Source organism: Astatotilapia calliptera, chromosome 16 (assembly GCF_900246225.1).
Source record: "Astatotilapia calliptera chromosome 16, fAstCal1.2, whole genome shotgun sequence".
In the NCBI taxonomy this organism is placed as follows: Eukaryota; Metazoa; Chordata; class Actinopteri; order Cichliformes; family Cichlidae; genus Astatotilapia; species Astatotilapia calliptera.
The window spans coordinates 15,419,470-15,447,345 of record NC_039317.1 but is presented as its reverse complement, the minus strand read 5'-3'; the positions used below and the strand labels follow the sequence as shown (position 1 = coordinate 15,447,345).

The 27,876-nt window shown below is 40.2% G+C and overlaps 2 protein-coding genes across 2 annotated transcripts; both read right to left on the bottom strand.

The window, feature by feature from the left end:
* Positions 1–3,401: 3,401 nt before the first annotated feature.
* LOC113008172 (cystathionine beta-synthase-like) lies at positions 3,402–13,809 on the bottom strand. Its single transcript, XM_026145409.1, has 15 exons — positions 13,690–13,809; positions 11,922–12,242; positions 10,596–10,702; positions 9,756–9,890; positions 9,539–9,618; positions 9,256–9,460; positions 8,381–8,472; positions 8,053–8,172; positions 7,891–7,975; positions 7,703–7,808; positions 5,952–6,029; positions 5,706–5,840; positions 5,061–5,169; positions 4,880–4,964; positions 3,402–3,698 (listed from the first exon to the last, which is right to left on the bottom strand). Exons 2-15 carry the CDS (start codon positions 12,233–12,235, stop codon positions 3,574–3,576), a joined length of 1,776 nt encoding a protein of 591 aa, XP_026001194.1. The 5' UTR covers positions 12,236–12,242; positions 13,690–13,809; the 3' UTR covers positions 3,402–3,573.
* Positions 13,810–15,164: 1,355 nt separating this feature from the next.
* LOC113008357 (cystathionine beta-synthase-like) lies at positions 15,165–27,584 on the bottom strand. The gene is made up of 15 exons (XM_026145718.1): positions 27,378–27,584; positions 22,943–23,231; positions 22,076–22,182; positions 20,296–20,430; positions 20,124–20,203; positions 19,850–20,054; positions 19,277–19,368; positions 19,007–19,126; positions 18,845–18,929; positions 18,657–18,762; positions 17,308–17,385; positions 17,070–17,204; positions 16,136–16,244; positions 15,955–16,039; positions 15,165–15,640 (listed from the first exon to the last, which is right to left on the bottom strand). The coding sequence occupies exons 2-15, from the start codon at positions 23,227–23,229 to the stop codon at positions 15,516–15,518; spliced, it is 1,749 nt and encodes a 582-aa protein (XP_026001503.1). The 5' UTR covers positions 23,230–23,231; positions 27,378–27,584; the 3' UTR covers positions 15,165–15,515.
* Positions 27,585–27,876: the final 292 nt, after the last annotated feature.

Here is a 27,876-nt window from a genome sequence, read left to right as displayed (position 1 = left end):
AGCATTTTGTTGATATTAAATGGAAAATGTGGTCAGTTTTGTAAGTTATGGTATTTGGATAACAACTTATCAATCTCAAGCCAGGTTGGTTGCATCCATCTTTTATTGACTGGCTTTTTAAGCCAGCCTCCTCAAGGATTCATTGTTTTTGGCGTCCGACTTTGGCTTCGGGTGCTGCTTGGTCTAAGTGCTATGCTAAGCTAGCAGGCTAATTTGTATTTTATGCATGGATGTAAGTCTGCCAGTGAACACGTCTATTCATTTTAATTTACTAAGACCTTTTTAAAGGAGGCTTTGTAATTCCTGTCATTATTATTATTATTCAATAAAGAGCCATGTCAGAAAAAAGTCAAAGAAGGTAAACGTACTAGCTGGATATAGTGGATTACTAATTTTCCCAAGGGGCCACATGAGAACTGGAGGGCCTCAACAATAAGCTGAACTCCTTTTTTGCTCAATATTCATTTTTTGTCTTTTAGCTTACTGGTCTCGCTCCCCTAAAATTAAGGCATATTGTAATAGCCTTGAAAAGTAAACTGCAAACTCTCTCTACAGATGTATTGTACTAAGTCAGGTTCTGCGTTTAAGGTCATTTAAGTGTTCCAGAGCTCCCCTCTGTCTGTGGTGTAACATTAAAACTTTGATTGCTTTTAAAAGTCTGTTTTGTGACTTCAAACACGCCCTTCCTGATTAGTAGCTTCAAGCCTGCAGGCCCAGGGCAAATAATTAACCTCCAATTCTGCAATTATCCCAGCAGGCAAAAGAAGCATTGAAAGACAGAGAGGACCTGAGCTGGAAGTGCCTCATGCTTAATTTTCGAATGCGCCGACTGTTTTTAGTCGCCAGTCACACACTGGCAGCAATCTGCAGCACTTTGGATAACCTGTTGATTCTGAAAATGGTTTCATTTTCTCTTTACGTCAAAAACCAGCCGGATCTAAACAACCATCTTTCCAAACTAAATAGACCCACATCGGCATGCAGTAGTGTTATGTTAGAGTGGGTAAAGAAACTCAGCAGGGCTTTAAAGATTGAAGAGATTTAAAACAAGGAAATGAAAGTGTGAAAGCCCGTCTGTCTGTGTGCCTCTGGCACTATAACTTACTAAAGTCAAAGTATGTGGTTTTATTCCTTATGCTTGATGATAAGAAGTTTAAATTATGTGTCTTTTACCATGAAAAACCACTTTCCATGTCATTTTAACCTACAAAATATTGTTATAGCTGCTTTAGAAGGCTTTTCTACACTCAGGGGGTCACTTAATCCAGTTGGAGTTTCTGGAAATCAACGTGTAAGCATATGGATACAGCCTGGTGTGAAAGAGACCAGCGTCATCATGGGATACTGCCTCTGCCTGCTGGTGATGACAGATCAGGCGAGGCTGTGATGTGCAGAGGACAGTCAGGGAGAGTGTGACAGTGGGTTTCCATCTGCTCTGATATTGGTTGTGCAATGACTAGTTTGGCTCTTTAGAGTGATGGTGTTAATGGTCATTTTGATGTGAGGGTCACCTTGTTAGTTTAAAAACGAAGTCTTTTACAAGACAGGAAATAATGGTGCAGTGACATGACAGATACATCACAGTGTGTTGCTTTTTAAATGTGATGTGCTCCTTGACAACGACAGGTGAGAATGAAGGAAGGAAGCAGCAGACTTTCAGCACATTTCTCTTTGACCAGACTCGCTGCTGGAAAAAACACGGCTGAGAAAAATAAAAGCTTTGTAGAAAGTTTAAATACGGCATGTTCCTTTATCCACTTTTGCATCTTTTTGTTTTAAATCAGCATTCAGACATGACTTTCATGTCATTTCCTTCTTATTTGGGTCTTTTTGCACTTTTATCTATGTACAATAAAAGCTTTCAAAACAAAAATAACAATTAAATACAATAAAAACAATTTTAAAAAGCTGCCATTTGGTCTCAGCTTTAATTGTTGTCAAGATAGTTTATTAAATCCAAGGCAGGGCATTAAGTTACACCTTGTTACACCTTGAATTATTGACATTACTGGCTGAAGGTCAGAAGGATGACGCTCCTACAATCTGTGTGTGTCCAGGAGGAACTGAATATACAGAGAGCTGCACAGCTGGTCTACCTGTGCCAATACTCCCTCCCTGTGGTTTAGTGAGTCATTACACTTCAACGCAGAGCAGTGAGTAAAATTAGGTTTATGCACAGAAGTGAGAGAAATGCTCAATTAAAAAAAAAGCACATGCCAGCATTTATCCATGTCTTCTATTTAAATCGACTATAGACAAAAATGAAATCTAGTGTCAGATTAAGCAGTAGAATAGAAACATCCTCAAACATGTTTTGGAGCACAAGAGGGACTTTAAAAAATAAGAAAATGAATAAAACAAAATCTGACATTGTCCCTTTTCTACTTTGTTCTAAGACATTTGAACTAATGTTTGAGCAGCAAATGAAAAAAATAATTAATAAAATAAGTGTAACTTCTCTACTTTATCATTACACGCTAATAGCGCTGTATAAACAGCGGAAAAGGCCTCAAAGTATCTCTGCAGAAGAAGCCGATACCTTTTGTCTTTTCACTGCATGATGCCTACATTTCCCACGGTGCAACTTGACAAACAGATAATCAGGTGTCCTCACAGTATTTAATGTAAGCTTGAAATGCAAGCCCTTACCCTCAATAACAACGCCACAAGTGACAATTTAGCCAAAACGAAAAAAAAAGTTTGAAACGTTAAACTGAGGTTGTTTCCTCCTTTAAATGAAGTAAAATGTAGAAAGCAGCAACACCAGATCACAAACCCTGTTTTATGAGCTGTGCCGTAAACTTAGTTAAAGAGAAAAGTTGGACAACCTTGAAGCTCTATTCACTTTAATTACACTGCAAAAGCATTTTTGGTGCAACAAGCTTATAACTAAGCTTAACAAGTAAGTAAGTAAAACAGTGAGCTGAATTTATCATCACTTTCTGTTTTGCAGGTACCTGGTTTGAAGGTTTCTAGGTACCTGCTAGCTAAGAGGAAATACAGCAAATTAATAAAAACATGTCACAGAAAAGCAAAACAAACCAGAATCTGTAAGGCCCCACACTTTCCGTATGGCTCAAGTCTTTAATAGTAGGAGTAAAATGCAAAGAATATAAACACTGAACTATTCTGTAAGAAATGAGACTGTAGGCCTGCTTTCCACCATTCAAAGATTAAATGTAGATATCAGACCTAAGCCGGTCGCTGCATTATTGACGGTGAAGGGAACACATTCATTTCGCACAAGTCGGAGAAAAGAGTCAAAAAGCTCCAGAAAGATGATGGTAAAGTCCCTCATACAGCATTTAAAGCTGCAAGGTGAATACACTCAGATTACTTGGAACAACACTGACAGGATTAAAGTTAAAAAAAGATAATGTTATTTTCTATTTTGCTTCAACTGTCAACAAATCCCAAAAAACAACAACAACAACAGCTATAAATATAATTACAACTTCTCTGTCCTCTCTGCGACTGTATATCTTATAATTTCGGTGACACTGTAGGTGATTGTTTGCTGTGTCTCAGTGAGAAGAGAGTAAAATCCACCTTAAACAGGACACAGTCACTGGGTTACACTGCCTGACTTTGATGGTTGCAGTCCTGCCCCTCGTGTGTGGTGATGTAGGAGAGAAGGTCAATCGATGTCACGACGGCAAATAAAATCTCCCTCTGGAGGGCCGACCCATCGACCCCGTCTGCACAGAGACACAAAACTGCTGATGGACACAGATCTGCTAATCTCATAAACACGTATTTTATTTACAATATAGAAAATATATCAGATCTTTAAACTGAGACACACCGTTACAATAATAATACAATGTTTAAAGCGTTAAATGTTGACTTCAGAATTTGATGGCAGCATCACGAAGGAAAACAAAGGAAAGCCAGAACTGCAGTTAAAAGAAGAGGGGATGTTACACAGTGTCGAACACGGCCGTGTCCCAACTTCATTCAGACATCAAATTTAAAATCAGTTCTATTGTGAATAAAATATCAGCTTTTTTTAGGGGGGGGAGTAATAATTCACTCATTTAACAGTTGATTAATCCAGCCTCTGGGTCTCTTTTGTGTGACTGTAATTCAACATCTTGTTAGGATGCCTGGGTCGTCGACCCAGGGTTTTTGAGTTTATGTTATTATTTATAATTTCTAGTTTTTGGTTTCTTTGAGTTCCGTCTTATGGCTTATGTCTCTGTCGTCTTTAGTTGCTCTGTCTCCCCTATCACCTGCATCCCCTTGTCTAGTTCGCGTCTATGTGTATCTTAAGTTCCTATATCCCCGTGTTCAGTCAGTGTTTGTGTCTGCCCTGTTCCCACGTCTCTGTTCCCTTTGTAGTGCCTGCATGTGAGTCTGTGTCTTTGTTCAGTCTGTGTTATGTGTTTCCTGTTTTACTTTGAAGGTCTCTGTCTTTTCTCAGTGTGTTCAGTTTATGCTTCTTTGGTCTCGTCAGTTCTGATTTGCCCCAGCTGTGTTTCCCTCCTGTTACCCATTCCCTGATTGCTCCCTCTGTGTATTTAAGCCCTGTGTTTCTCTGTGTCCGTGTCGCGATCTACCGTTTACTTTGCTGTGTTTTGTCATTTTTCTAGTTTAAGTTTGTTTTGAGTTTTTTCAGTCATGTTATATTTTGAGTCTTAAATTAAAGCCTTTTTGAGTTCACGTCTGTCTCCAGAGTCTGCACCTTGGGTCCTATTCCTGCCTGCACACAGCCATACCTAACACATCTTTGGTTTTGGTCCATTAGTCAGTCAAAAAAGTGGAGCCCTCGCAGCTTTGTGAATGACATTTATCAACCATGCAATAAACAGCTCATTATAAAAATGATCTGCACATAAATGTCCTGCATAAACACTATTTAGGAAATTAATTTTCTCACATTGCGTTTGATTGTGAACCACCAGGGCAAAGTTATCAGTTTTGAGGATATGGGAAAGCTTCCCCAGGTCGTCTGTCAGGTGCACCTGAAAGCACAAGTGGAGGAAGATTAAACAAGCGTGTAAAAACGTTCATTATGTCATCAAAGGTCGCCATGAAGAGCTCTGCATTCTCTGACTGACCTGTTTGAAGGCTTTGAGGAGCACCGCGCTGACAGCAGCTGAAAGTTCAACCTTCCCCGCCAACAGAGAGGACAGAATGGTTTCCAGAGTCACCATTCCCAGGATGGCCCTGTGGAAATACACAAAACCCACAAACTCCCATCAGACTCAGGTGACGAGAAGACTAACCCATCATGTCTCTGTCTGCTTATTTCAACCAAATGTCAAGATTAAAAAATGGGTAACCAAACTGGACGATTAATCAATATAGTTTTTAACTAGAGTTTATCTTGAGACGAGATCCAACTTATATGGTTACACACTCAAATAAGGATACCTCACATGGGGATTTACACTGGAGGGACAGGGTTGTAATGTATGTGTATATACCCATCAGACGTCCAACTGCCCACACACGTCTTTAAACTACAACACACATCTTAGCAAGCTGAATCAATTGACCAGAGGCAATGAATAGTTAAGTCCACTAGAGGGCAGTCATCCTGGCACAAGTCAAGGACAGGACCCCAGGCAACCAAGAACTGCCAAGTACCAACATTCACAGGAAGGCAGGAACTTGTCCCATGTCCCACAGGGACCAAGGCTCAGGAAGCCTCAGGCCTGGCATTTATAATACTAACCTGATATAGAGAAGAAGAGACATACCCTGACTCAGTGACGACTGGTGCCTGATCCAGTGAGTTCTCCTTTAGGATCTCAATGGTTTTCTGGCAGGACACAGAATATGTGACAGTGAGGGGGGCAGACAGGTGTAGACTCTGAACAGTCCGGTTCCACCACCTGCAAGACGGAAAAACAGAGGTTTTAACACCAACCTGCCCCGTCATACCTCCTCTGAGGGGTATAAGCTATAGCTGATTCGGGGTGTTTTGTTATTATGGTGTTTTTTACCAGGGTTTTGGGTCCATTTGAGCGTCCAAGCAGAGGAAGCCTTTCTCACACATCCACTGATTCGTCAGGAACTTTGACCTGCAGGTAAAAATCGGTGAGTTTGAAGAAGTGTGCTGAGGTTTGGTCAGACTTCCACCTAAAACATGTCTGACTCTAGAAAATCTGTTTTGTAATGGTTGCAGCATTTCAGTTATGGACAGGAAAGACACGTGGCTGTAAAAAATAAAAATGAAAAAACATAACAGCTGAAAGCCATCTCTCATTTTCTCTCACCTTTGTCTTGTAGAAAAAAATCCACATAAAAAAGAAAGTGTGTTTGTGTACTGATGTCTAACTGCAGAGGTTACTGATTTTTCTTTAGCATGTTTAAAAGCAGTAACATCGGTTGAAATGTTTTATAAGTTAGCTTAACAATTATTGGCTCGTGTACTGTTAAATTTGGTGCACACATTCATGCCTTAGGCCCTTATTTTAAATCCAGCACCATGAGATTGAGGCCAAAGTTTTTTCAAAAACATTTTGTTAAATCCTCAAATACCATAAAAACAAATTGGCATTCCCATCAGCCTCTGCTGTATTTTGCTTTTTTCATTATGTCAGTCCTTAAAGCAAATAGAAAAACTGGAATTAAAGTCTTTGGACTTTGGAAACTTGAATATTTTATTGGCGCCGACTTTATAAAGACACATCGTGTAACATTTACAGTTACATGTGTCTCTTCCTCTCTCATTTCCTGTCACTGCTGTTCTGTCCTTAATAATGGGAAAAACATCCACACAAAGGGTTTCAAAAGAAAGTGCTTTTATGTTAAATTCTTGTCTAACTAATGGCTGGTGGGAGCCACATGATTACTGCTTTTAGCCAGACATAGCTCAGAGGAAGAGAGTCCAACTCTTTGAAACCATGAAGATCTCTAAACTGTTCAATGGACTGAATCATTTCTACACACATTTACACATTTTTGAGGACAAAGCTAAAAACTGTTGGATGGTCTGTGGTTAAATTTGGTACATATGTTCATTCACTGGCTTTTAAAGATTTCATTAAAATGTTCTTTTTAAATGGGGAAAGATTATAAAGCATACATCTTTAATCATCTAAAAAAAAAAAACAAGAATGGAAGCAGAAATTTTAATACATTTTCTCTCTAATCCACGCAGGATCAAAAGTATACGTACCAGCCCCTGGCCCAAAATCAGCAGCTTCAAGTTCAACGGAAAAGAGCAGCTGCCCCACATAGACAAGCCAAATGCCTTCTGAAGCAACGTTTTATGATCAGAAGGGACAAAAACTGAGCTATTCGGCCAGTAACAAGAGGTGTATTTGTAGGAATAAAGCGGAGGCTTTCACAACAAAGAAGATTATAGCATCTGTTCATGCTCAAGGGTGTTTTGCGCCCAGTAGTGTGTATGGATGCACAAATAATGAAGAAGGAAAACTACCTCTAAATTCTGAAACTTTACATCAAATTAACAGCTAGATAAACTTGACCTGATAAAACCTGGACACATTAAGGTGTTCCAGCAGGACACAAACACACATCCAAACTGGTTTTGGAATGGAAATAGCAAACTTGTGAAATGACCATTGAAAAGTCCTAACGTCACCCCTATTTAAAAAGTATTGATGTTCATGGGCATGATGAGTGCATGTAAACGTCTGCCCACAACTGTATTTTTGAAGGCATGAAGGCCTGTGAGCACTCCAGACTCTCACTGGATTCAAAGTGTATCTGCCATTGTGTCTCGTACATGTAGTTGCGGACAGAGTCAGGCAGGATGACCACGCAGCGCTGCCCCTCCTCCAGCTGCTGAGCCATCTTCACAGCTGCTGCCATCGCTGAGCCAGAGCTGCCACCTTCAGCAAAACAGGCAAATCGATCATTTAGAGCAAACTCAGGTTGCTCATAACATACCACAACTCACTGATATGAACTTACCGCACAAAATACCCTCCTCTCTGATCAGTTTGCGGGACATAAGGAACGTTTCTGTGTCGGTTGATTTGTACCAGACATCCACAATCTGTGCAGATTCAACAGAGACGGGCGTTTAGCAAAAATACTCACTTTACAAATGTGCACGTTAACAAAAATACTCACAGATCTGTCCAGTACTGTGGGGATGAAGTCAAGGCCGATTCCCTCCACTTCAAATGGAAACTTTTTATTCTTCCCTTCTGAGCCTTCCAGAACAGAGCCTTCAGGATCCACACCGACTACCTAAAAACAGACATGAGGAATTGGGTAAGAGGCTGCAAACACTGCAGGGTTAAACAGTTATCAAGTAATGTTTGATGGAGCTGCCAATACATGCATTGCTTCACTGATGGATATGCATCAGTGTGAGTCAGAAATAAGAAGAAGAAGAATACAGTAAATAAAAACCATTCATTAAAGACTGTGGACTGATAGGTTGTGTGGTGCTCACTTTGACATTTGGACATCTTTCCTTTAACTTTCGAGCAACACCAGTGAGCGTGCCGCCTGTGCTGACTCCAGCCACCAACATGTCCAACTGACCTAAAACAAAAACACATTTTCTTTTTCAAGCTGTAAAAAAGTTTTTTTTTAATAATAATATAATTTCACATTCATGCCTAATAAGCTAATATGAACGATTAGAGGAATTTTCAAGGTTTAACAAAGAGGACAAGCTATATGCCTTCATATATTCGTGCAGTTTGATATACAGCTCAGTGTTTCAGGCATGTTTCTTGTATGATTAAAAGTAATTTAATACATTTGTGCAAATAATGTGGAATCTGTCCATAGGTTTACTGTTCGTCTCCTCCCAACCGTCGACATTTTGTCATGTTTTCATGAGAAACAGTGGGAACGGGAGTTAAATGTGCTGTTTCACACGCCTCCATGGGCAGATCAAATGTGCAAGTCTAACCTCAGTGCACAAAAAGATTACTTCTGATTGGATCACTTCCAAACTCGTCCCACCTCATGTCTCCAGAAATTCTCATTATACTTTGTTTTTTGTTGATGAAAGTGTCAAAACATAATTTTGACACTTTTTTTGTGCGTTCGTTTTTATTTGGTTATTGTCTTTTCTCGTTCTTGTTTTCATCAGGAAAAAAAATATGGTTGTTGAGAACAAAATTAACGCTGCTCCTCAGAGCCAGGCTCAGACTTTCTACTTCAATGAGTGAAGGGAGAGAAAGAAAAGACTTAGTGGCAGAGCCATGTGTTTCTTTTCATTACCCTCAAAATCAGTTGTTGAATTAAACATGTACAGAAAAAATTAGACTCAAGCTAGAAGATGCATCAAAAATCAGAGTTTCTATCAGCTCGAACCATCACACTGCTCCAGTATCTCCTCAGCCGTGGTGTCGTAGTGAGCCAGGGGGTTGCTTGAATTGCCATACTGGTTGAGGATGTGCGAGTTGGGGATCTCGTTCTTCAGACGCCAGGCCGTACGTATATGAGACTCTGGTGAATCAAAAGCTGCAGCTGTGGGTGTGCGGACAATTTCTGCCCCGAGAGCTCTCAGGACATGCACCTAGGACACAGGAGAGGATGAGACTTCAATACATTCCTCCCACTGAAAAGAAGAAGAAGAAGAAACAGAGCTACTTACCTTCTCCATGCTCATCTTCTCAGGCATCACAATGATGCAATGGTAGCCTTTTACTGCAGCTATGAGGGCGAGGCCAATACCTGCACAAAGAGCAAGATTTATTTAAATGACCTTTTTCCTTCATCATGGAGCTACAATACTGCACTTCAGTTTGGTTTATGTTAAACCGTATCAAATAATGAGCCTTCAACCCATTTGTTTATTCACACTCATGTACCCGTGTTTCCAGAGGTGGGCTCGATGATGGTGTCTCCTGGTTTAAGGACCCCGGCTCTCTCGGCGTCCTCCACCATGCGCAGGGCGATCCTGTCTTTCACACTGCCTCCTGGATTGAAGAACTCACACTTGGCCACTAAACACAGTCACCCGTTAAAAAGAATACTGTCATACTACACAGATAATGTGTAAAAACTGAAATTAAACTAACAGAAATGAATAAATAAACAGATAAAAGAAACGCATGAACAAGAGGAGCCTATAGAGAATTTATACTCTCATCTTGGAAAAGCTAAATGTGTTTGGCACATTGCGTTCGGATCATCAACGTAGGTTTGAAAAGATCAAAGAACCTGGATTTTGAGATGGGCCGCCAGTGTGAAACACAGGTGGCGCAAACAGTTTTCAGCTTTCCAGCTCAATTTAATTTACAGGTGTTTTTGTTCTTTCATCCAACAGAGAAAGAAAGTCTTTCAGTCTCACCTCTCCATCCAGGGAACGAGCTGCCTCCTCATACAAAACAACAACAGTCTCACAGTAGGAAACATGATACTTCAACGCTCCCTTCTCAGCTATTTTGCTTGTTCTACGGCTGTGCCACAGTCATTCAAGGCCCTGCTGTTTACTTCTCCCATTTAAACAAGCGAAGTTTCGTGCAGATTCATTCACATAATGAATCTGCACGAAATGCATAATAATCATTCTAATGTTTATTTGGAAGATTTTGCAGAAACTGAAAGTAAAAATAGTCAAAGTGATTGTGTGCAGAGAAGCTTATGGATTCTGCTTGTACTGATATCCAGGCATGTGTGGGTGTGTCACATTTTACATTCATACTCACAGATATCACACTTGAGCCCAAACTCTTTTGGGATGTTGTTCAAGCGAACCAGAGGTGTGTGTCCAATTTTCTCAAGGATGCTGGAGAGGATGCCAGAGGGCTTGGTGCTGTAATGTACGAGATAACACACAATTAACAGTCATTACCATCTTGGAGATACCATACAGCATGTCATGTTCATTACATCTCGTGAGAATTTAATTTCAAAATACCAGAAATACCGTATCAGAAGTATCACTACAACATGCTCTAACTGGCCAATTTGTTAGGTACACGTTTTTATCATTGGGTTTAACGCCCTTTTTTCTTTCAGAAATGCCTTAATTCTTTATGGCATCAAATGGGTGACATGACCCATTTGGTGCTGCAGACCAGGTGCCTGACGTTCCACCAAATCCCAAAGATGCTCTACTGGATTGAGATCTGGTGACTGGAGGCCATTTGAGTGGAGTGGACTCATCATCATGTTCAAGAAACCAGTTTGAGTTGATTTGCGCGTTGCAGCACGGTGTCCTATCCTGCTAGAAGCAGGCATCAGAAGATGGGTACACTGTGGTCATAAAGTGATGGACATGGTCAGTAACAGTACTCAGGGAGGCTGTGGGGTTTAAATGATGCTCAGTTTATACTAAGGAACCCAAAGTGAGCCAAGAAGATACCCCCCAAATTATTATACCACCAGCAGTCTGAACCACTGACACAAGGCAGGATGGATCCATGCTTTTATGTTGATTATGCCAAATTCAGATCAGGCGAAGTTTTTCCAACCTTCTATTGTCCAGTTGTCCCTGTGAACTGTAGCCTCAGTTTCTGGTTTTTAGCTGTCAGGAGAGGCATCCAGTGTGGCCTGCTGCTGTAGCCCATCTGTTTTAGGTTTGATATGTTGATAACTTAGTTGTAACAAGTCTTTTCCCTCTAACTTCTGTCATCAACAAGGCATTTCCCCCCCAGAGAACTGGATATTATTTTCTTTGTTTGACCGTTTTCAGTAAAGCACAGAGATGATTGTGTGAGAAAATCTGAGTAGATCAGCAGTTTCTGATAGTTCTGAGTCAATTAAGTCACCGTTCTTCATTCTGGTGCTCAGTTTGAACTTCAGCAGGTCATCTTGATCATCTTGATCATCTTGATCATCTCTACATGCATTGAGTTGTTGCTGTCTGGTTGACTATTTATATGTTTGCCCATGAGTGTATGTGTGACATCTGTTTGTGAATCAACATTATTTTACAGCTGTAATAGAGTTTCATTATTTAAAGACTGAGCTTAAGCTCAGAGCATTCTCTCCTCTACACAGCAACCTCTTTATTTTTTCCAGACTCTTACCGTGCTGAGTGGCTATGAGGCGACTCTGACATGGGCGCGCCCAGCTTCCAAGTACATCTCCTGGGCAAATCAGGACGGATCCACTTCGTCTCATCAGGAGTCTCGTCTGTGTTCTCCAGCTGAGTCTCAGTGAATGATTCATCCTTATCTTCATCATCAGCAGGTAACCTGTCACCACTGTTCACAGCTGCTGTAGCCTGACACACACTTGAAGATGCTTTAGCACAAGTGACTTCTGCATTTGTTGGGTTAGCTGCAAATGTGCAAGGAGAAGGAACTTCTTCCAAGGACTTTGTACCAAAATCAGTGGGCATGGTTCATCTGCAGCAAGATGGGACACATATTACACCACATTTACATCAAGCTTTCAAAAGTTACTGACAAGTTGGCAAGACCTTTTGTTTTAGTGGCCACTTAATTTGACTCATTCATCAATGACTTGTATCAGAAAAAGCTGCACTTTAACCTATCCCAGCTGTCTTAGGGGAGAGGCAGGGTACACGCACAGGTCGCCAGCCTGTCGCAGGGCTAAGACATAGACACAGACAAGCATTCACACTCACATTCACATATGCAGGCAACTTAGAGTTTCCAGTTAATCCCTACTAATTGCATGTCTCTGGAATTTGGGAGGAAGCTGGAGTACCCGGAGAGAACCCACACAAACACAGTGAGAACATGCAAACTCCACACAGAAAGACCCAGGCCTGATGGTGGAATTGAACTCAATAAATAAGCTACACATTATTTTATCTAACCTTAAATTAATTTAAAGCCAATTTGCATGACACAGTTTGATTGATGTCCTCCAGACATAATTTTAAGAATATGTTGCTCCTTCTGTGTCCACCCACACATTGTTTTGGCTGCCACTGGCCGACACAGGTCGCTGGTCCATTACGTGGCCAACACAGAGAAAAAGACAACCGCACACTATAACACCCCCACCTACAATTTAGAAGCATCAATTATCCTAGCAAGCACGTCTAATCAGTGGAAGGAAACCCACACAGACACAGTCTGGCCTCACAAACTTCACACAGACAGGCCCCGGCCAGACCGCAGTAGTAGTATGATCCTTTATTCTGTGCTGTTTTTCAGCTTTCTGGTTGTGGGGTTACGCTTACTTTCCTTGTGCTTGATATGATCCTGTGTTCTGTGCCTTTTGTCTCCTACTTGCCTGAGTTGCTAGGTTTGTTTATTTCATTTTTCCTCTGTTCCTTCTCTCTTTGTGTGTCTGTTCCCTCATTACCCTCTGTGTGTATATATATATTATCCCTGCCCTTTGTCTCTCTTGCATCGTAGCCTTGTTCCTGAGTCCTACGTTTAGGACCTTAGTCCTGCCTGACACACAGCCTAAAGAAGAAATACATATTCCGACTCCAGTTTCAAAAGACTTCCAAGAACGCCCAGCCCGCATAATAATAAAACCATTAATATATACAGTCACAATGTTACAGTCATCTGTGGCTATAGGGACCCAACATTTCTGCTTAATCTTCATAATAAATATAATGACAATTTCATTCACTTTGTAAACCATGGAATATGATTACATACTTTATTTTGTGAATTAAATCATATACTGCACTACTGAAAACACTGAACACTTAAAAAAACAACAACATAAAAGTACTAAAAGTACACAGCACAGATGTACTTCTGCATTTTAAGGATGACCCAGGTGAGGAAACCACACCCAACTCTCGCTGGCTGATACAGTTAGCTAAATCAGCTTAGCTAAAAACTTACTAAAACATTTACTCACCAAGACCATGAGAAAGTAGTTGGACATTATCAAGCTGGTACCACAATCACTTTTACTTTCATTCCTAAACAACAAGAAGAAGAAACAACAGGCTTTTTTTCCCACTCCTGTGTTGTTGCATTCAGGTTCAACCGGAGTGGGCGGGACTTGTTTCCTCCCTCCAATAGAATTTCAGTATATGCCCTAGGGGAATCCAAACTTCAGTAATACACAAATTAACCTAAGAGCTGGAGTTCTAAATCAGAATGTAAAATAAGACACACAGAGAGTTGCTGCTAGTGGGCTACATTGTAATAACATTGTAACAAGTGAACTCTGCTTTCTGCTGATAGCACACAGGTGAGTCCTAGTTTCAGCATAACCGCAGCCTGGAGATAAAAACAGGAATCAACATGTTTCTCTAACTGTGTACTGAAATGCTGAATTCCTACTAACTGCAGTTAAAGGAGTGGTGTGCAATAACATTCACAGAAAGGCATGGAGTGACGCCCACCTCCATACACATGAACGAATATATCTTCCTCCGCTGTTTAGAAATTCAAGATAAATTGAATCAGATTAAAACATACCATTTGCACTCCCTGTCTGCAGAAAGACACAAACCTGTGTGCTGGTAGTGTGTCAAAAACTGATTTCCAATATTTGCCATAAAGATGATTGTTGGAATTTAAACAGTTATAAATGATTGCTGGCATCTAAGATATGCCAAACATATAATATCAAGTCATTTTGACTCAGCGATAACAATTTTTTGTGTATTCACTGTTATATTTCCTTTTAATTTTAATGTCTCACCAACATTAAAAATGTTTTTATTCAAGAGTGATCCGGCCATGAGGGCAGCTGAAATAAAATAAAAAAATCCAATTTCTGTGAACACGCTGAGAGACCAAAAAGAACTAGATTGATTATACTGCAGTTGCAAGAAGGCAGAGTCATAAAATGTTTGCAAAACAGGTTATTTCTTTATTTTCTATATAACCACATAATAAACCCCGTTCACTACAGTCTAATTACAACGTAAGTAAATATTAGACATAAAAGCACACGAGAACAGCAGAAATCATTGTTTGGCTTTTTTGGCACAACACCAACAACATCTGATATCTCCTATTGGTGCCGTTTCTGCATCATCATCATAATATTGGTCCATGATCAACATTGCAACTGACCAACAACATTGTCATGATGTTATATGCTTTGCATTGTGAGGTACACAGAAGAAACAAAATATGCCTCTGTTTATATCATACTTCTGGACATAATTGTATCTATATTCATTTATACAACATAATAAACTATTTTATCAACGTAGGCTTCTCTTAGTCAAATTTAGGTTATGTTGGTTTGCTAGTTTTTAAATGTATAAACTAACTTCTTGGCTAATGCTAAGTGACTTACACGGAGCAAATAAAGCAAATTGATAAAAACATGTACAAAAAAAGAAAAAACACTAAACACAAAGGCACCACACTTAAAAAAGACATTATGTGTGGCAGGAAAAAAAGAAAGAATAGAAATATTTTTACTGTATTGTAAGAGAAAAGAGTCAGTTCCAGAAAGATGATGGTAACGTCCCTCCAAAAAAAAACTAAGCTGCCCTTTAACTGGAGATTTTTCACTCATTACAAGATGCACAGTGTTAAAAAAAAGAACAAAGATAGCTCTGAATAGTGCTTTACAACTTCTCTGTCCTCTCTGGAGCTCTATTATTATTATCATCATCATTATTATTATGATTATTTCAGTGACACTACAGGTGATCGTTTGCTGTCCCTCAATGAACAGGAAGTAAAATCCACGTTAAACAGGACACAGTCACTGGGTTACACTGCCTGACTTTGATGGTTGCAGTCCTGCCCCTCGTGTGTGGTGATGTAGGAGAGAAGGTCAATCGCTGTCACGACAGCAAATAAAATCTCCCTCTGGAGGGCCGACCCATCGACCCCGTCTGCACAGAGACACAAAACTCCTGTTAAACACAGAAGACTGTTGTGGTTTGTTTACTGCACAGGCTCATGAACAAAGTTTCCCATGTCGTCCACAAATACAGGTTTTAGCTCAATGATGGAAAGAAAGGGCCATATGTGAACATGATCCAGGAGAATGCAAATGTGTGATTGTAAATCAGTGTCTTTGGGTGTCACAACCAAAATGAAGCTTTGTGAATGACATTTATCAACCATGCAATAAACAGCTCATTATAATAATGATCTGCACATAAATGTCCTGCATAAACACTATTTAGGAAATGGATTTTCTCACATTGCGTTTGATTGTGAACCACCAGGGCAAAGTTATCAGTTTTGAGGATATGGGAAAGCTTCCCCAGGTCGTCTGTCAGGTGCACCTGAAAGCACAAGTGGAGGAAGATTAAACAAGCGTGTAAAAACGTTCATTATGTCATCAAAGGTCGCCATGAAGAGCTCTGCATTCTCTGACTGACCTGTTTGAAGGCTTTGAGGAGCACCGCGCTGACAGCCGCTGAAAGTTCAACCTTCCCCGCCAACAGAGAGGACAGAATGGTTTCCAGAGTCACCATTCCCAGGATGGCCCTGTGGAAATACACAAAACCCACAAACTCCCATCAGACTCAGGTGACGAGAAGACTAACCCATCATGTCTCTGTCTGCTTATTTCAACCAAATGTCAAGATTAAAAAATGGGTAACCAAACTGGACGATTAATCAATATAGTTTTTAACTAGAGTTTATCTTGAGACGAGATCCAACTTATATGGTTACACACTCAAATAAAGCTACCTCACATGGGGATTTACACTGGAGGGACAGAGTTGTAATGTATGTGTATATACCCATCAGACGTCCAGCTGCCCACACACATCTTTAAACTACATCCCTGCAAAGTTTAACATCTCTGACTACAAGTGAGCAACACTGCTGGAAGTGTTAATAAAAACATAAATAATCACTGAGGTTTTAAAAGCTGTGGGAAATACAAGCTTCACATGTTCATATTATTTATGTTTAAAAATATTTCAGTTGGGTAGTTATATAAAGATGAAAATAAGACAAAAAGATCAGACAAGACAAAGGTCACAGACAAAGTGTTAGAATCTCTTCCTGACACTGTGATGTCATCCCGAAATTCAATTTCCACCATCAACTCGAGAACAGAGCCACGTTTCATTGTGAAATCCTGAGATCAAACTACGACCTGTGGAACATCTGCCGAGCATTTAGCTGCTCTGCACGAGCGAAGATGACGATACAGAGGATGAGATCTGTTTCCCTGAAATCTCCATGGAGACCACTGTTTGTGTTTATGCTGGAAGTTCCTGTCCTCTTCCTGTTTATACAAGGTCATATCCAAACAGAGCATTTATAATACTAACCTGATATTGAGAAGAAGAGACATACCCTGACTCAGTGACGACTGGTGCCTGACCCAGTGAGTTCTCCTTTAGGATCTCAATGGTTTTCTGGCAGGACACAGAATGTGTGATGGTGAGGGGGGCAGACAGGTGTAGACTCTGAACAGTCCGGTTCCACCACCTGCAAGACGGAAAAACAGAGGTTTTAACACCAACCTGCCCCGTCATACCTCCACTGAGGGGTATAAGCTATAGCTGATTTGCGGATTTTTGTTGTTTTTTACCAGGGTTTTGGGTCCATTTGAGCGTCCAAGCAGAGGAAGCCTTTCTCACACATCCACTGATCCCTCAGGAACTTTGACCTGCGGGAAGATACGGGTGAGTTTGAAGAAGTGTGCTAAAGTTCAGCCAGGATTCCACCTAAAACACATCTGACTCTAGACAATCTGTTATTTATCAGCTGCATCACTGCTTTACGTCAGTTTTTCTTTTTTTAATGCTGACAGCTTTATTGTGGGATTTATTGGTTATTTTAGGGATAGGAAATGGCTGTAAAAATAAAAGAAAGAAAGAAAGCATCCTAGTTGAAACACATGTGTCTCTTTCTCTCTCATTTCCTGTCACTGCTGTTCTGTCCTTAATAATGGGAAAAACATCCACACAAAGGGTTTCAAAAGAAAGTGCTTTTATGTTAAATTCTTGTCTAACTAATGGCTGGTGGGAGCCACATGATTACTGCTTTTAGCCAGACATAGCTCAGAGGAAGAGAGTCCAACTCTTTGAAACCATGAAGATCTCTAAACTGTTCAATGGACTGTATCATTTCTACACACATTTACACATTTTTGAGGACAAAGCTAAAAACTATTGGATGGTCTGTGGTTAAATTTGGTACATATGTTCATTCACTGGCTTTTAAAGATTTCATTAAAATGTTCTTTTTAAATGGGGAAAGATTATAAAGCATACATCTTTAATCATCTAAAAAAAAAACAAGAATGGAAGCAGAAATTTTAATACATTTTCTCTCTAATCCACGCAGGATCAAAAGTATACGTACCAGCCCCTGGCCCAAAATCAGCAGCTTCAAGTTCAACGGAAAAGAGCAGCTGCCCCACATAGACAAGCCAAATGCCTTCTGAAGCAACGTTTTATGATCAGAAGGGACAAAAACTGAGCTATTCGGCCAGTAACAAGAGGTGTATTTGTAGGAATAAAGCGGAGGCTTTCACAACAAAGAAGATTATAGCATCTGTTCATGCTCAAGGGTGTTTTGCGCCCAGTAGTGTGTATGGATGCACAAATAATGAAGAAGGAAAACTACCTCTAAATTCTGAAACTTTACATCAAATTAACAGCTAGATAAACTTGACCTGATAAAACCTGGACACATTAAGGTGTTCCAGCAGGACACAAACACACATCCAAACTGGTTTTGGAATGGAAATAGCAAACTTGTGAAATGACCATTGAAAAGTCCTAACGTCACCCCTATTTAAAAAGTATTGATGTTCATGGGCATGATGAGTGCATGTAAACGTCTGCCCACAACTGTATTTTTGAAGGCATGAAGGCCTGTGAGCACTCCAGACTCTCACTGGATTCAAAGTGTATCTGCCATTGTGTCTCGTACATGTAGTTGCGGACAGAGTCAGGCAGGATGACCACGCAGCGCTGCCCCTCCTCCAGCTGCTGAGCCATCTTCACAGCTGCTGCCATCGCTGAGCCAGAGCTGCCACCTTCAGCAAAACAGGCAAATCGATCATTTAGAGCAAACTCAGGTTGCTCATAACATACCACAACTCACTGATATGAACTTACCGCACAAAAGACCCTCCTCTCTGATCAGTTTGCGGGACATAAGGAACGTTTCTGTGTCGGTTGATTTGTACCAGACATCCACAATCTGTGCAGATTCAACAGAGACGGGCGTTTAGCAAAAATACTCACTTTACAAATGTGCACGTTAACAAAAATACTCACAGATCTGTCCAGTACTGTGGGGATGAAGTCATATCCAATACCTTCCACTTCAAATGGAACCTTTTCACTTTTCTCCTCTGAGCCAACCAGAACAGAGCCTTCAGGATCCACACCGACTATCTAAAAAACAGAGATGAGAACTGAGGAAAGAGGCTGCAAACGGTGCAGGGTTGGAGCTGCCAATATACGGATTGCTTCACTGATTAATATAAATTTCAGTAAAACAAAACTTTTATTTCAGATTCTAGATAAGTGGGTTGGGAATCTCGCCTTGACATTTGGACATCTTTCCTTTAACTTTCGAGCAACACCAGTGAGTGTGCCGCCCGTGCCGGCTCCGGCCACCAACATATCCAATTTACCTAAAAACAGAAACACATTTTCTTTTCCAAACTACAAAAAACATATATTTTTGGGATTCAAATAAACACCTGTTCCATGAGGATTCGCAGTTACAGGAAAAACTATTTACGCCTTCCTTCATTCATGTCAGTTTGACGTATAGATCTAAGTTCCAGGAAATATAAAATACACACCATGAAATTGTAGGCAAATCATCACTTGTTACAACTAAGGTCTGCAAAAGATCATCTCTGTTTGCACAAGACAAATCTTGTGCTACAGCAGCAGAAGACCACACTGGGTGTCACTGACAGGAGTGAATGGGAAACTTCTGCTGCCACATTCGAAGGGTAAGGTCAAAATTTGGCATAAAAGATAAGATCATCTTGTGTTAATGGTTTAAGGTGGTGGTGGTTTAATGGTGTGGGGGGTCATTTCTTGAAAAAATTCAACTTCAAGCTAGAAGATGCATCAAAAATCAGAGTTTCTATCAGCTCGAACCATCACACTGCCCCAGTATCTCCTCAGCCGTGGTGTCGTAGTGAGCCAGGGGGTTGCTTGCATTGCGATACTGGTCAAGGATGTGCGAGTTGGGGATCTCGTTCTTCAGACGCCAGGCCGTACGTATATGAGACTCTGGTGAATCAAAAGCTGCAGCTGTGGGTGTGCGGACAATTTCTGCCCCGAGAGCTTGCAGGACATGCACCTAGGACACAGGAGAGGATGAGACTTCAATACATTCCTCACATTGAAAAGAAGAAACAGAGCTACTTACCTTCTCCATGCTCATCTTCTCAGGCATCACAATGATGCAATGGTAGCCTTTTACTGCAGCTATGAGGGCGAGGCCAATACCTGCACAAAGAGCAAGATTTATTTAAATGACCTTTTTCCTTCATTATATAGTTATAATACAGCCGTCAGCTCATTCGCTCAAACTGATGTACCCGTGTTTCCAGAGGTGGGCTCGATGATGGTGTCTCCTGGTTTAAGGACCCCGGCTCTCTCGGCGTCCTCCACCATGCGCAGGGCGATCCTGTCTTTCACACTGCCTCCTGCATTGAAGAACTCACACTTGGCCACTAAACACAGTCACCCATTAAAAACAAAAAAAGATATATTGCATCAGGGAGTGTTCAAAGTTAATCCAAAAGGTTTGCATTAGATAATGCGTGACAAATTTAATATGCATTGTAAATAACTAGGACTGAACCAGTGCAGAGAGAAGAATAATAGTTAATCTATTAACCTTTACCAGGTCACTGACGACCCATCTATGGTTGGTAATTTGAGAGGAAACATCTTAAAGCTTTTGAAATAAAACCTCTATATATAACTCTAAACTTAGATGGCTCCCCAATCACCCGCTAAAAGGTTAACAAGTATGAAAAGCATGCTTCGGTCATCTGTAACTAGATTCTGGTTCCCACGAGAATCTAGTTTTTACTTTGCTTTTATTTGTCCTGCTGAAAGTGCGTGTCTATGCCAGTCCACGTCTTTTATTTCCACAGAGAACAGTTCATGTCAGATCTCCCTCTGTAATCCTGACTGACTGTGTTTGAAGGAATTAGGAAATTCAATTTGTGGAGTGTGAGATCTGGATCTGCTCTTTTGCAAACTCATAGCAACACAGGGATAATGACATGCCTGCCAGCTACTGCATCAGCAACAACATGTTGTTAAGGTACCGGAACAAATATAAACTCTATTATTTCTCAAGTTTAGAGCTGCATTTTATTTGCAAAGGTTTTCTTTTTACTCTGTTGGATGACAGAACAAAGAGTCTTTCAGTCTCACCTCTCCATCCAGGGGAGCGAGCTGCCCCCTCATACAAGAAAACAACAGTTGCACAGTGAAAAAACATAAGGCCACCAGCTACATGATACTTCAACGCTCCCTTTTTAACAGCTGAGCAGGAAGCCAAGAGGGACACAGTGGGTTCAACAGCCCTAGCTTAAACAACGGCACCTCTTCCACTCGGATGCATCAACTTAACAACATATCCCCTAAAAGACATTCTTTTACACAAATATGGTAAGCCAGGTGAGATGTCACTCTGTAATCTGCTGCTGCTCAACTACAGTCTCATCCAAGCAGAGGTTTTTTTCACCCCACTAAACACAGTAAACTTATCAGCTTTCTCGCTGCTTAGGAGGGAGAACAATAAAGCTGCTGTTAGGACATTTAAAGCATCTTCTATCCTGAAAATAAGAAGACTGCACTCCTGCTCATTTTCTTGCAAGGACATATCAACGTCATTTTGGGGTGAGCGAAGGGGACTATTCAGAGAGAAAACTTAACATTTCACACCCATAAATATCCATAAACCCATATCTTTTGGATTAAAGTTGTAGCTTTGCAGTACAAGTACATGGATAGCAGTCTGGTTAAGGATCATGTTATTTATTTATTAAGGTTAATGTCATGTTTTATATTCTAAAAGGTTAATTCTGTTTAAATCTGTTTTGTATAGTACTAAAACTTAAAGCATGAAAAATGTGAACCTTTCTCTAAGTTTCCTTTTCCTTTCTTTTTTACTTATTTATTTAATTAGCTTACCCTGTTGTGTAATATTCAAGCCTCTGCTTTTACAAGCAAACTTTCAATTAGACTTATTTGCTTGAATGCAGAATAATAATAAAGATTTTGCAAAACCGTAAGCAAAAATAAGTCTTTTTTTAAAATCATCTTCTTACTTTTACATAATTTGTCACATCTTTTACTCACAGATATCACACTTGAGCCCAAACTCTTTGGGGATTTTGTTCAAGCGAACCAGAGGTGTGTGTCCAATTTTCTCAAGGATGCTGGAGAGGATGTCAGAGGGCTTGGTGCTGTAATGTAAGAGATAACACACACTAGGAGATACCATACAGGATTTCATGTATCTGATGAGAGTTTAACCAAAATTAGTGGAATTGTCAGAAATATCATCACATCATACACTCACTGGGCAATTTGTTAGGTACACCTTGCAAGCACTGGGTTGGTTTTCAAAACTGGCTTGAAAACCAACCCGGGAAACATTCCTCAGAGATTTTGACCCATGATACTATCACACAATTCAATCACCTCACAAAGATTTTCTTTTGGATTGAGATGTGGTGACCTGTGAGCTGAGATCATCTGAGCTTTACAAACACTAAAGAGGGAAAAGTGTAAAAAAAAAACAAACCCTGTACACTAATCCACCAACACAAAGTGCCAGAACCACTGATACATGTGATACATGGCAAGATGGAGCCATGTTTTCATGTTGTTTACATCAAATTCTAACCCTGCCGTCTGAATGTGGTGGAAAAACATTACCATTTTCCCTCATTCTGATGCTTTGTTTGATCTTAAGCAGGTCATCTAGATCGTGTTTACATGCACTGAGTTGCTGCCATGTGATTGGCGGTTTACATATTTGCATTAACCAGCAGTTGAACAAGTGTACCTAATAAAGTGACACATCAGTGTATGTGTGACATCTGTTTGTCAAATCAGAATTAAATATTGCTGGTGACTCAACTCTGCTGCAAAAAGTAAGTAGACAGAGTCACTAGTTTTATTTAAAGACACAGCGACCTCTTTATTTCTCCAGACTCTTACCATGCTGAGTGGCTATGAGGCGACTCTGACATGGGCGCGCCCAGCTTCCAAGTACATCTGCTGGGCAAATCAGGACGGATCCACTTCGTCTCATCAGGAGTCTCGTCTGTGTTCTCCAGCTGACTCTCAGTGAATGATTCATCCTTATCTTCACCATCAGCAGATAACCTGTCACAACTGTTCACAGCTGCTGTAGCACAAGTGACTTCTGCATTTGTTGGGTTAGCTGCAGATGTGCAAGGAGAAGGAACTTCTTCCAAGGATGCAGCACCAGAAACAGAGGGCATGGCTGCAGTGGGATGAGACATATATTATCATCAAGCTGTATTTTTTTATTTTATCTAACCATGCATTAATTCAAAGACAACTAGCATTAAACAGTTGGGTTGATATCCTCCAATTATAATTTTAAGAATTTGTTGCTTCTTCTGTCTCTGTCTCCACATTCCATTTATCCAACTTTGTCTTTGGACAGTGGGAGAAAACCCACACTGGTACAGTCTGGCCACATACACGTCACACAGACAGGCCCAAGCATGCAAGCAGGCTTGAACCTAAGCTGTGTTGCTGTGAGGCAGCAGCACTGACCCGCACAAAATATGTGTCTGGTACAATTTATTTATATGGGGGGGGGGGGGGGGATCCTACATAATTTTCTAGTGTTTAATCGGTTTTTATACTTTTTGCTCATTTATATCACAGCGCCACAGTCAGTGTTGGGGAGTAACGGAATACATGTACCGCCGTTATGTATTTAAAATACAAAATATGAGTAACTGTATTCCATTACAGTTACCATTTAAAAAGGTGGTATTTAGAATATAGTTACTTTGTTGAAATAAATGGATTACACGGCGGTATTTTCCTGTTTCATATTGTCGTGGGTCAGGACTGTTTGGGTTTTGTTTGACAGCTAGGTTCCAGGTGGCAGCGTTATGGTTGCCATGGTTACAGACTCTCTGCGACTGTGTGTTTCCTGGGTGAGAGAGCGCCTTTTTGTTGTTGTTGTTGTGCTAAGCTACAGAATGCTACATGTATAGCCCTAAAGAATGTAGCCTCATGGGCAATGTAGTCCGTGCTCCAGGGAGAATGGACTGCCATACCCGTTATGTGTCTTTGAGCGTGAGGACGGAGAAAAAAGAAGTAGAAAAGTACGAGCTGTCATCGAGTAGAAACGGGAGCTGGAAGCATGTAAATATAATAATAACCGCTGCATCCAAGAAGAGTGCCTGACGAGCCCAGTTGTAAGTAAGCTATTAAGACTCAATTGTACACTGTGTTCCTGTTTTCCTCCGAAACAATAAGTTCCGTTGGAGCAGCCTTTCAACCCTCTGCATTGAGCAAATTAATGACTGGTTGTGCCACAATTTTCTCCAGCTAAACAAAAACAAAACTGAGGTAATAGTCTTTGGCGCCAAAGAAAAACGATTACAGGTCACCAGAGAACTTCAATCTATACATCTAAAAACCACAAACCAGGCGAGAAATTTGGGTGTAGTGATGGATGCAGACCTAAACTTAGAAAAACACATCAAGACAATAACAAAATCAGCTTACTATCACCTCAAGAATATATCAAGGATAAAAGATCTGATGTCTCAACAGGACCTGGAAAAACTAGTCCATGCATTCATCTTTAGTAGGCTTGATTACTGTAACAGCATCTTTACAGGTCTACCTAAAAAATCAGTCAGACAACTACAGCTCATTCAGAACTCTGCTGCTCGAGTCCTCACTAAGACCAAAAAAGTGGACCACATCAGTCTAGCTCTGAGGTCTTTACACTGGCTGCCTGTCCGTCAGAGGATAGACTTTAAAGTTCTGATGCTGGCCTATAAAGCTCTGAATGGTTTAGGACCAAAATACATCAATGACCTCCTGACCCAGTATGAACCATCCAGATCCCTCAGGTCATCTGGATCCGGTCTTTTATCAGTTCCCAGAGTCAGAACCAGACACGGAGAAGCTGCATTCAGCTTTTATGCTCCTTATATCTGGAACAAACTCCCAGAAAGCCTCAGATCAGCTGAAACACTCAGTTTATTTAAATCCAGGTTGAAGACTCACCTGTTCTCAGCTGCATTTGAATAAAGCACCAAATCCACACTTTAAGCTTAAATTTCAAAACTTACATTTAACTACTGATTTTATCTACTGTTCTGATTTTATCTGTTTTGATTTTATATACTGTTGTTTGTTTGTTTGTTTGTTAATTAGTTAGTTAGTTTATTTGCTTGTTTTAATCAATTTTAAATCATGCTTTTTATTTGTTCTTGTTTCTAATGTCTCTGTAAAGCACTTTGAATCACCTTGTTGTTGAATTGTGCTATACAAATAAACTTGCCTTGCCTTGCCTTGCCTCTCTCTGTCTCTCGCTGGCAAAGTTGACTCACACAACAAAATAAAGCTATTTTTCGGCTATGAGACCAACAGAACCGACTTATTAGCCAGAGGTCCCTTTACTACAGTTCGGAGGCGCGGACCTTTAGTAATAGTAATAAATCACACAGCAATAGTACATTCATGCAGTTGTAAAAAGCATGATAATATATTAAGTAATCCAAAGTATTCAGAATACGTTACTCTCATTGAGTAACGTAACGGAATACAAAATACATTTTCGGGCATGTATTCTGTAATCTGTAGTGGAATACATTTCAAAAGTAACCTTCCCAACACTGTCCACAGTGCAGTGCTTTAGACATCTGGCTAACAAGCAAAAGCACATTTTTGCTCTAGAATCAAAATCAAAACATGAATACGAATTGGAAAAATTATGATACACATTCTCCCTGATTGGCATTTGCTTCAGTAAACAACAAATCGATTTATTTAATAATTTAAAAAGTGATAGCCATTCCTCGTTTCACATTATACAACTTCAGTTTTTGGGAATTACAAGCTAGACAATTAATAGATAAAAGGCCTTTAAATTTAATAGTGTCAATAGTGTCAAAATAGTGTCAAATATAGTTAAATGTGTTCATATTTTCTCCCGACATAACAATAGCTCACGACTAGCATAAAAAAACAACGTTGTAATAACGTCGTAACATCTCAGCAGGTAAACTTGGGCTCTGTTTTTCCTGATAACGCACAAGTGAGTTCAGGAAAGCCTGGAAATAAGAACAAAACCAGTCTTTCCACAGCTGTGCACCAGAGTACTGAATCTCTGCTGTGTTTAAAGCCATTCATATTGAGCAACACGAAAAGGGCAGTGCACTCACCTGTGTGCCGGACATGAACCCTTGCAGCTGTCAGATGGACACCTGAGTTCTCTGCGCTTTATTAACAGGGCCCTATCCGCCAATCAGCGCACAGTGATTGGTCTTGCCCCTGAGCATTTATGTCCAATAGCATGCAGCGTGGACGCTTCTTACAATGAATGTTCAGCGATCGCAGGATGCTTTTTATAGAACTGTTTTTACTTCAAAATGTATCTATATTTTCTACCGTTACTATCCAAACATACAAAGAAGTCTCTCACACAGCAGGGTTTAGCAGTGGGCTTTCAGTTTCACGCTTATGTGGTTTTGACTGTTACAAAGAAGCCATTTCTGAGAACTTTCATGTATATAACTTCTTAATTTTCAAATTAACGTGTTTTTAATCTGTAATTTTACATCGATACAGATTTTAGGCCTCTGAAAATGGGGCATTCCTAATTTAAATGAATTTAAAGGTCCGGGCTTCAACCGCATAATGATTGTTTGATTTAAAATCACAAAAACTGCCACTCTCCTAAAATATATTGTGGCATGAAGAATATATACTACGTTTCTGGCATCATTGCTGTTCACAGTGCTGCTACCGTGCATCGTCAAAAAAAAAATAATAATAAATTAGAGAATCTGGAGAAAGTTCTGTATGAAAATCTGTAGTGGATGCCCGTGATGTTTGGGTCTTTGAAATGCATTAAAAGCAGACATGGAAATAACTTTCTGTGAATGCAGTTCACTGTACCAACCACAAAAGCTCCATCGTGTAAAGAAAGTGCGTGAACGTGATCTAGAAATGCTGCTGTTTTCACTGAGCCAAAGATCGTTCAAAATGGACCGAGCCAAAGTGGAAAACTGTTCTGTGATCAGATGAGCACATGTCCCCCTCCTCTTCAGGGAAGGCCTTGCATATTTCAGCAAGACAATGCTAAACTTCATACAGCATCTATACAACAAGCATGGCTTCACAGTAGAAGAGTCCACGTGCTGAACTGGCCTGCAGTTCAGACCTTTCACCAAATGAAAACATCTGGAGCATTATGAAAAATAATGATGACGAATACAACAAAGAAGACCCGGGGCTGTCGAGCAACTTATCCTCTATGAAACAACAATGGAACAACAGTCCTCTCCCAAAAGTCCAGCATCTGGGTCCTGGACAACGAAGCTAGCTCGCCACATTCGGTGATATCTTCACATTATCTGAATCAACTTACCTGTAACCTGCACAAATCAAATCAATGAGCGGCCACACGATCAACTCGATAGATTATTAACCCTGGGTTTCCCTGCGCGTTCACATGAAAGGGGTGGCGTTAGCAGAATCTGACCAATCACAAGCGGTGCGACTGACTTCAGAGAGATAAAACTATATTATAAGAAGTTAGAAGCACGGGGAAAGAGGTTAATAGAATTCAATATTGTTGAAATTACAACTCCATCGTAAAGTCGCGTTATTCTTTTAGGGATTATAATATATATATATATATATATATATATATATATATATATATATATATATATATATATATATATATATTAAATCTTTATGCATTTGTTGTTTAAAGCGGAACAAAATCCAGAATCTGGGCAAATTTGATGTCAGCAAACACAAATAAATGCTCTATTTTGACATCGTGTATTTATAGAGCGATAATACTTTAAATTATTTTCCAGAGAGCTGATTGGTCAGTAGGGTGATTTCATACCAGCGGA

Bases quoted from the DNA above. Each gene is read 5' to 3' on its own strand.
- LOC113008172 (XM_026145409.1), bottom strand. From the start codon at position 12,235: ATGCCCACTGATTTTGGTACAAAGTCCTTGGAAGAAGTTCCTTCTCCT. The intron at 7,809-7,890 runs GTAAGTTCATAT...GTTTTGCTGAAG, and splicing joins AGAGGAGGGTATTTTGTGCG to GTGGCAGCTCTGGCTCAGCG. The intron at 3,699-4,879 runs GTGAGAAAATTA...GTCTCTGTGCAG, and splicing joins GGTTCACAATCAAACGCAAT to ACGGGGTCGATGGGTCGGCC.
- LOC113008357 (XM_026145718.1), bottom strand. From the start codon at position 23,229: ATGCCCTCTGTTTCTGGTGCTGCATCCTTGGAAGAAGTTCCTTCTCCT. The intron at 19,127-19,276 runs GCGAGATTCCCA...TCTGTTTTTTAG, and splicing joins AAAGATGTCCAAATGTCAAG to ATAGTCGGTGTGGATCCTGA. The intron at 17,386-18,656 runs GTACGAGACACA...ATCTTCCCGCAG, and splicing joins GACTCTGTCCGCAACTACAT to GTCAAAGTTCCTGAGGGATC.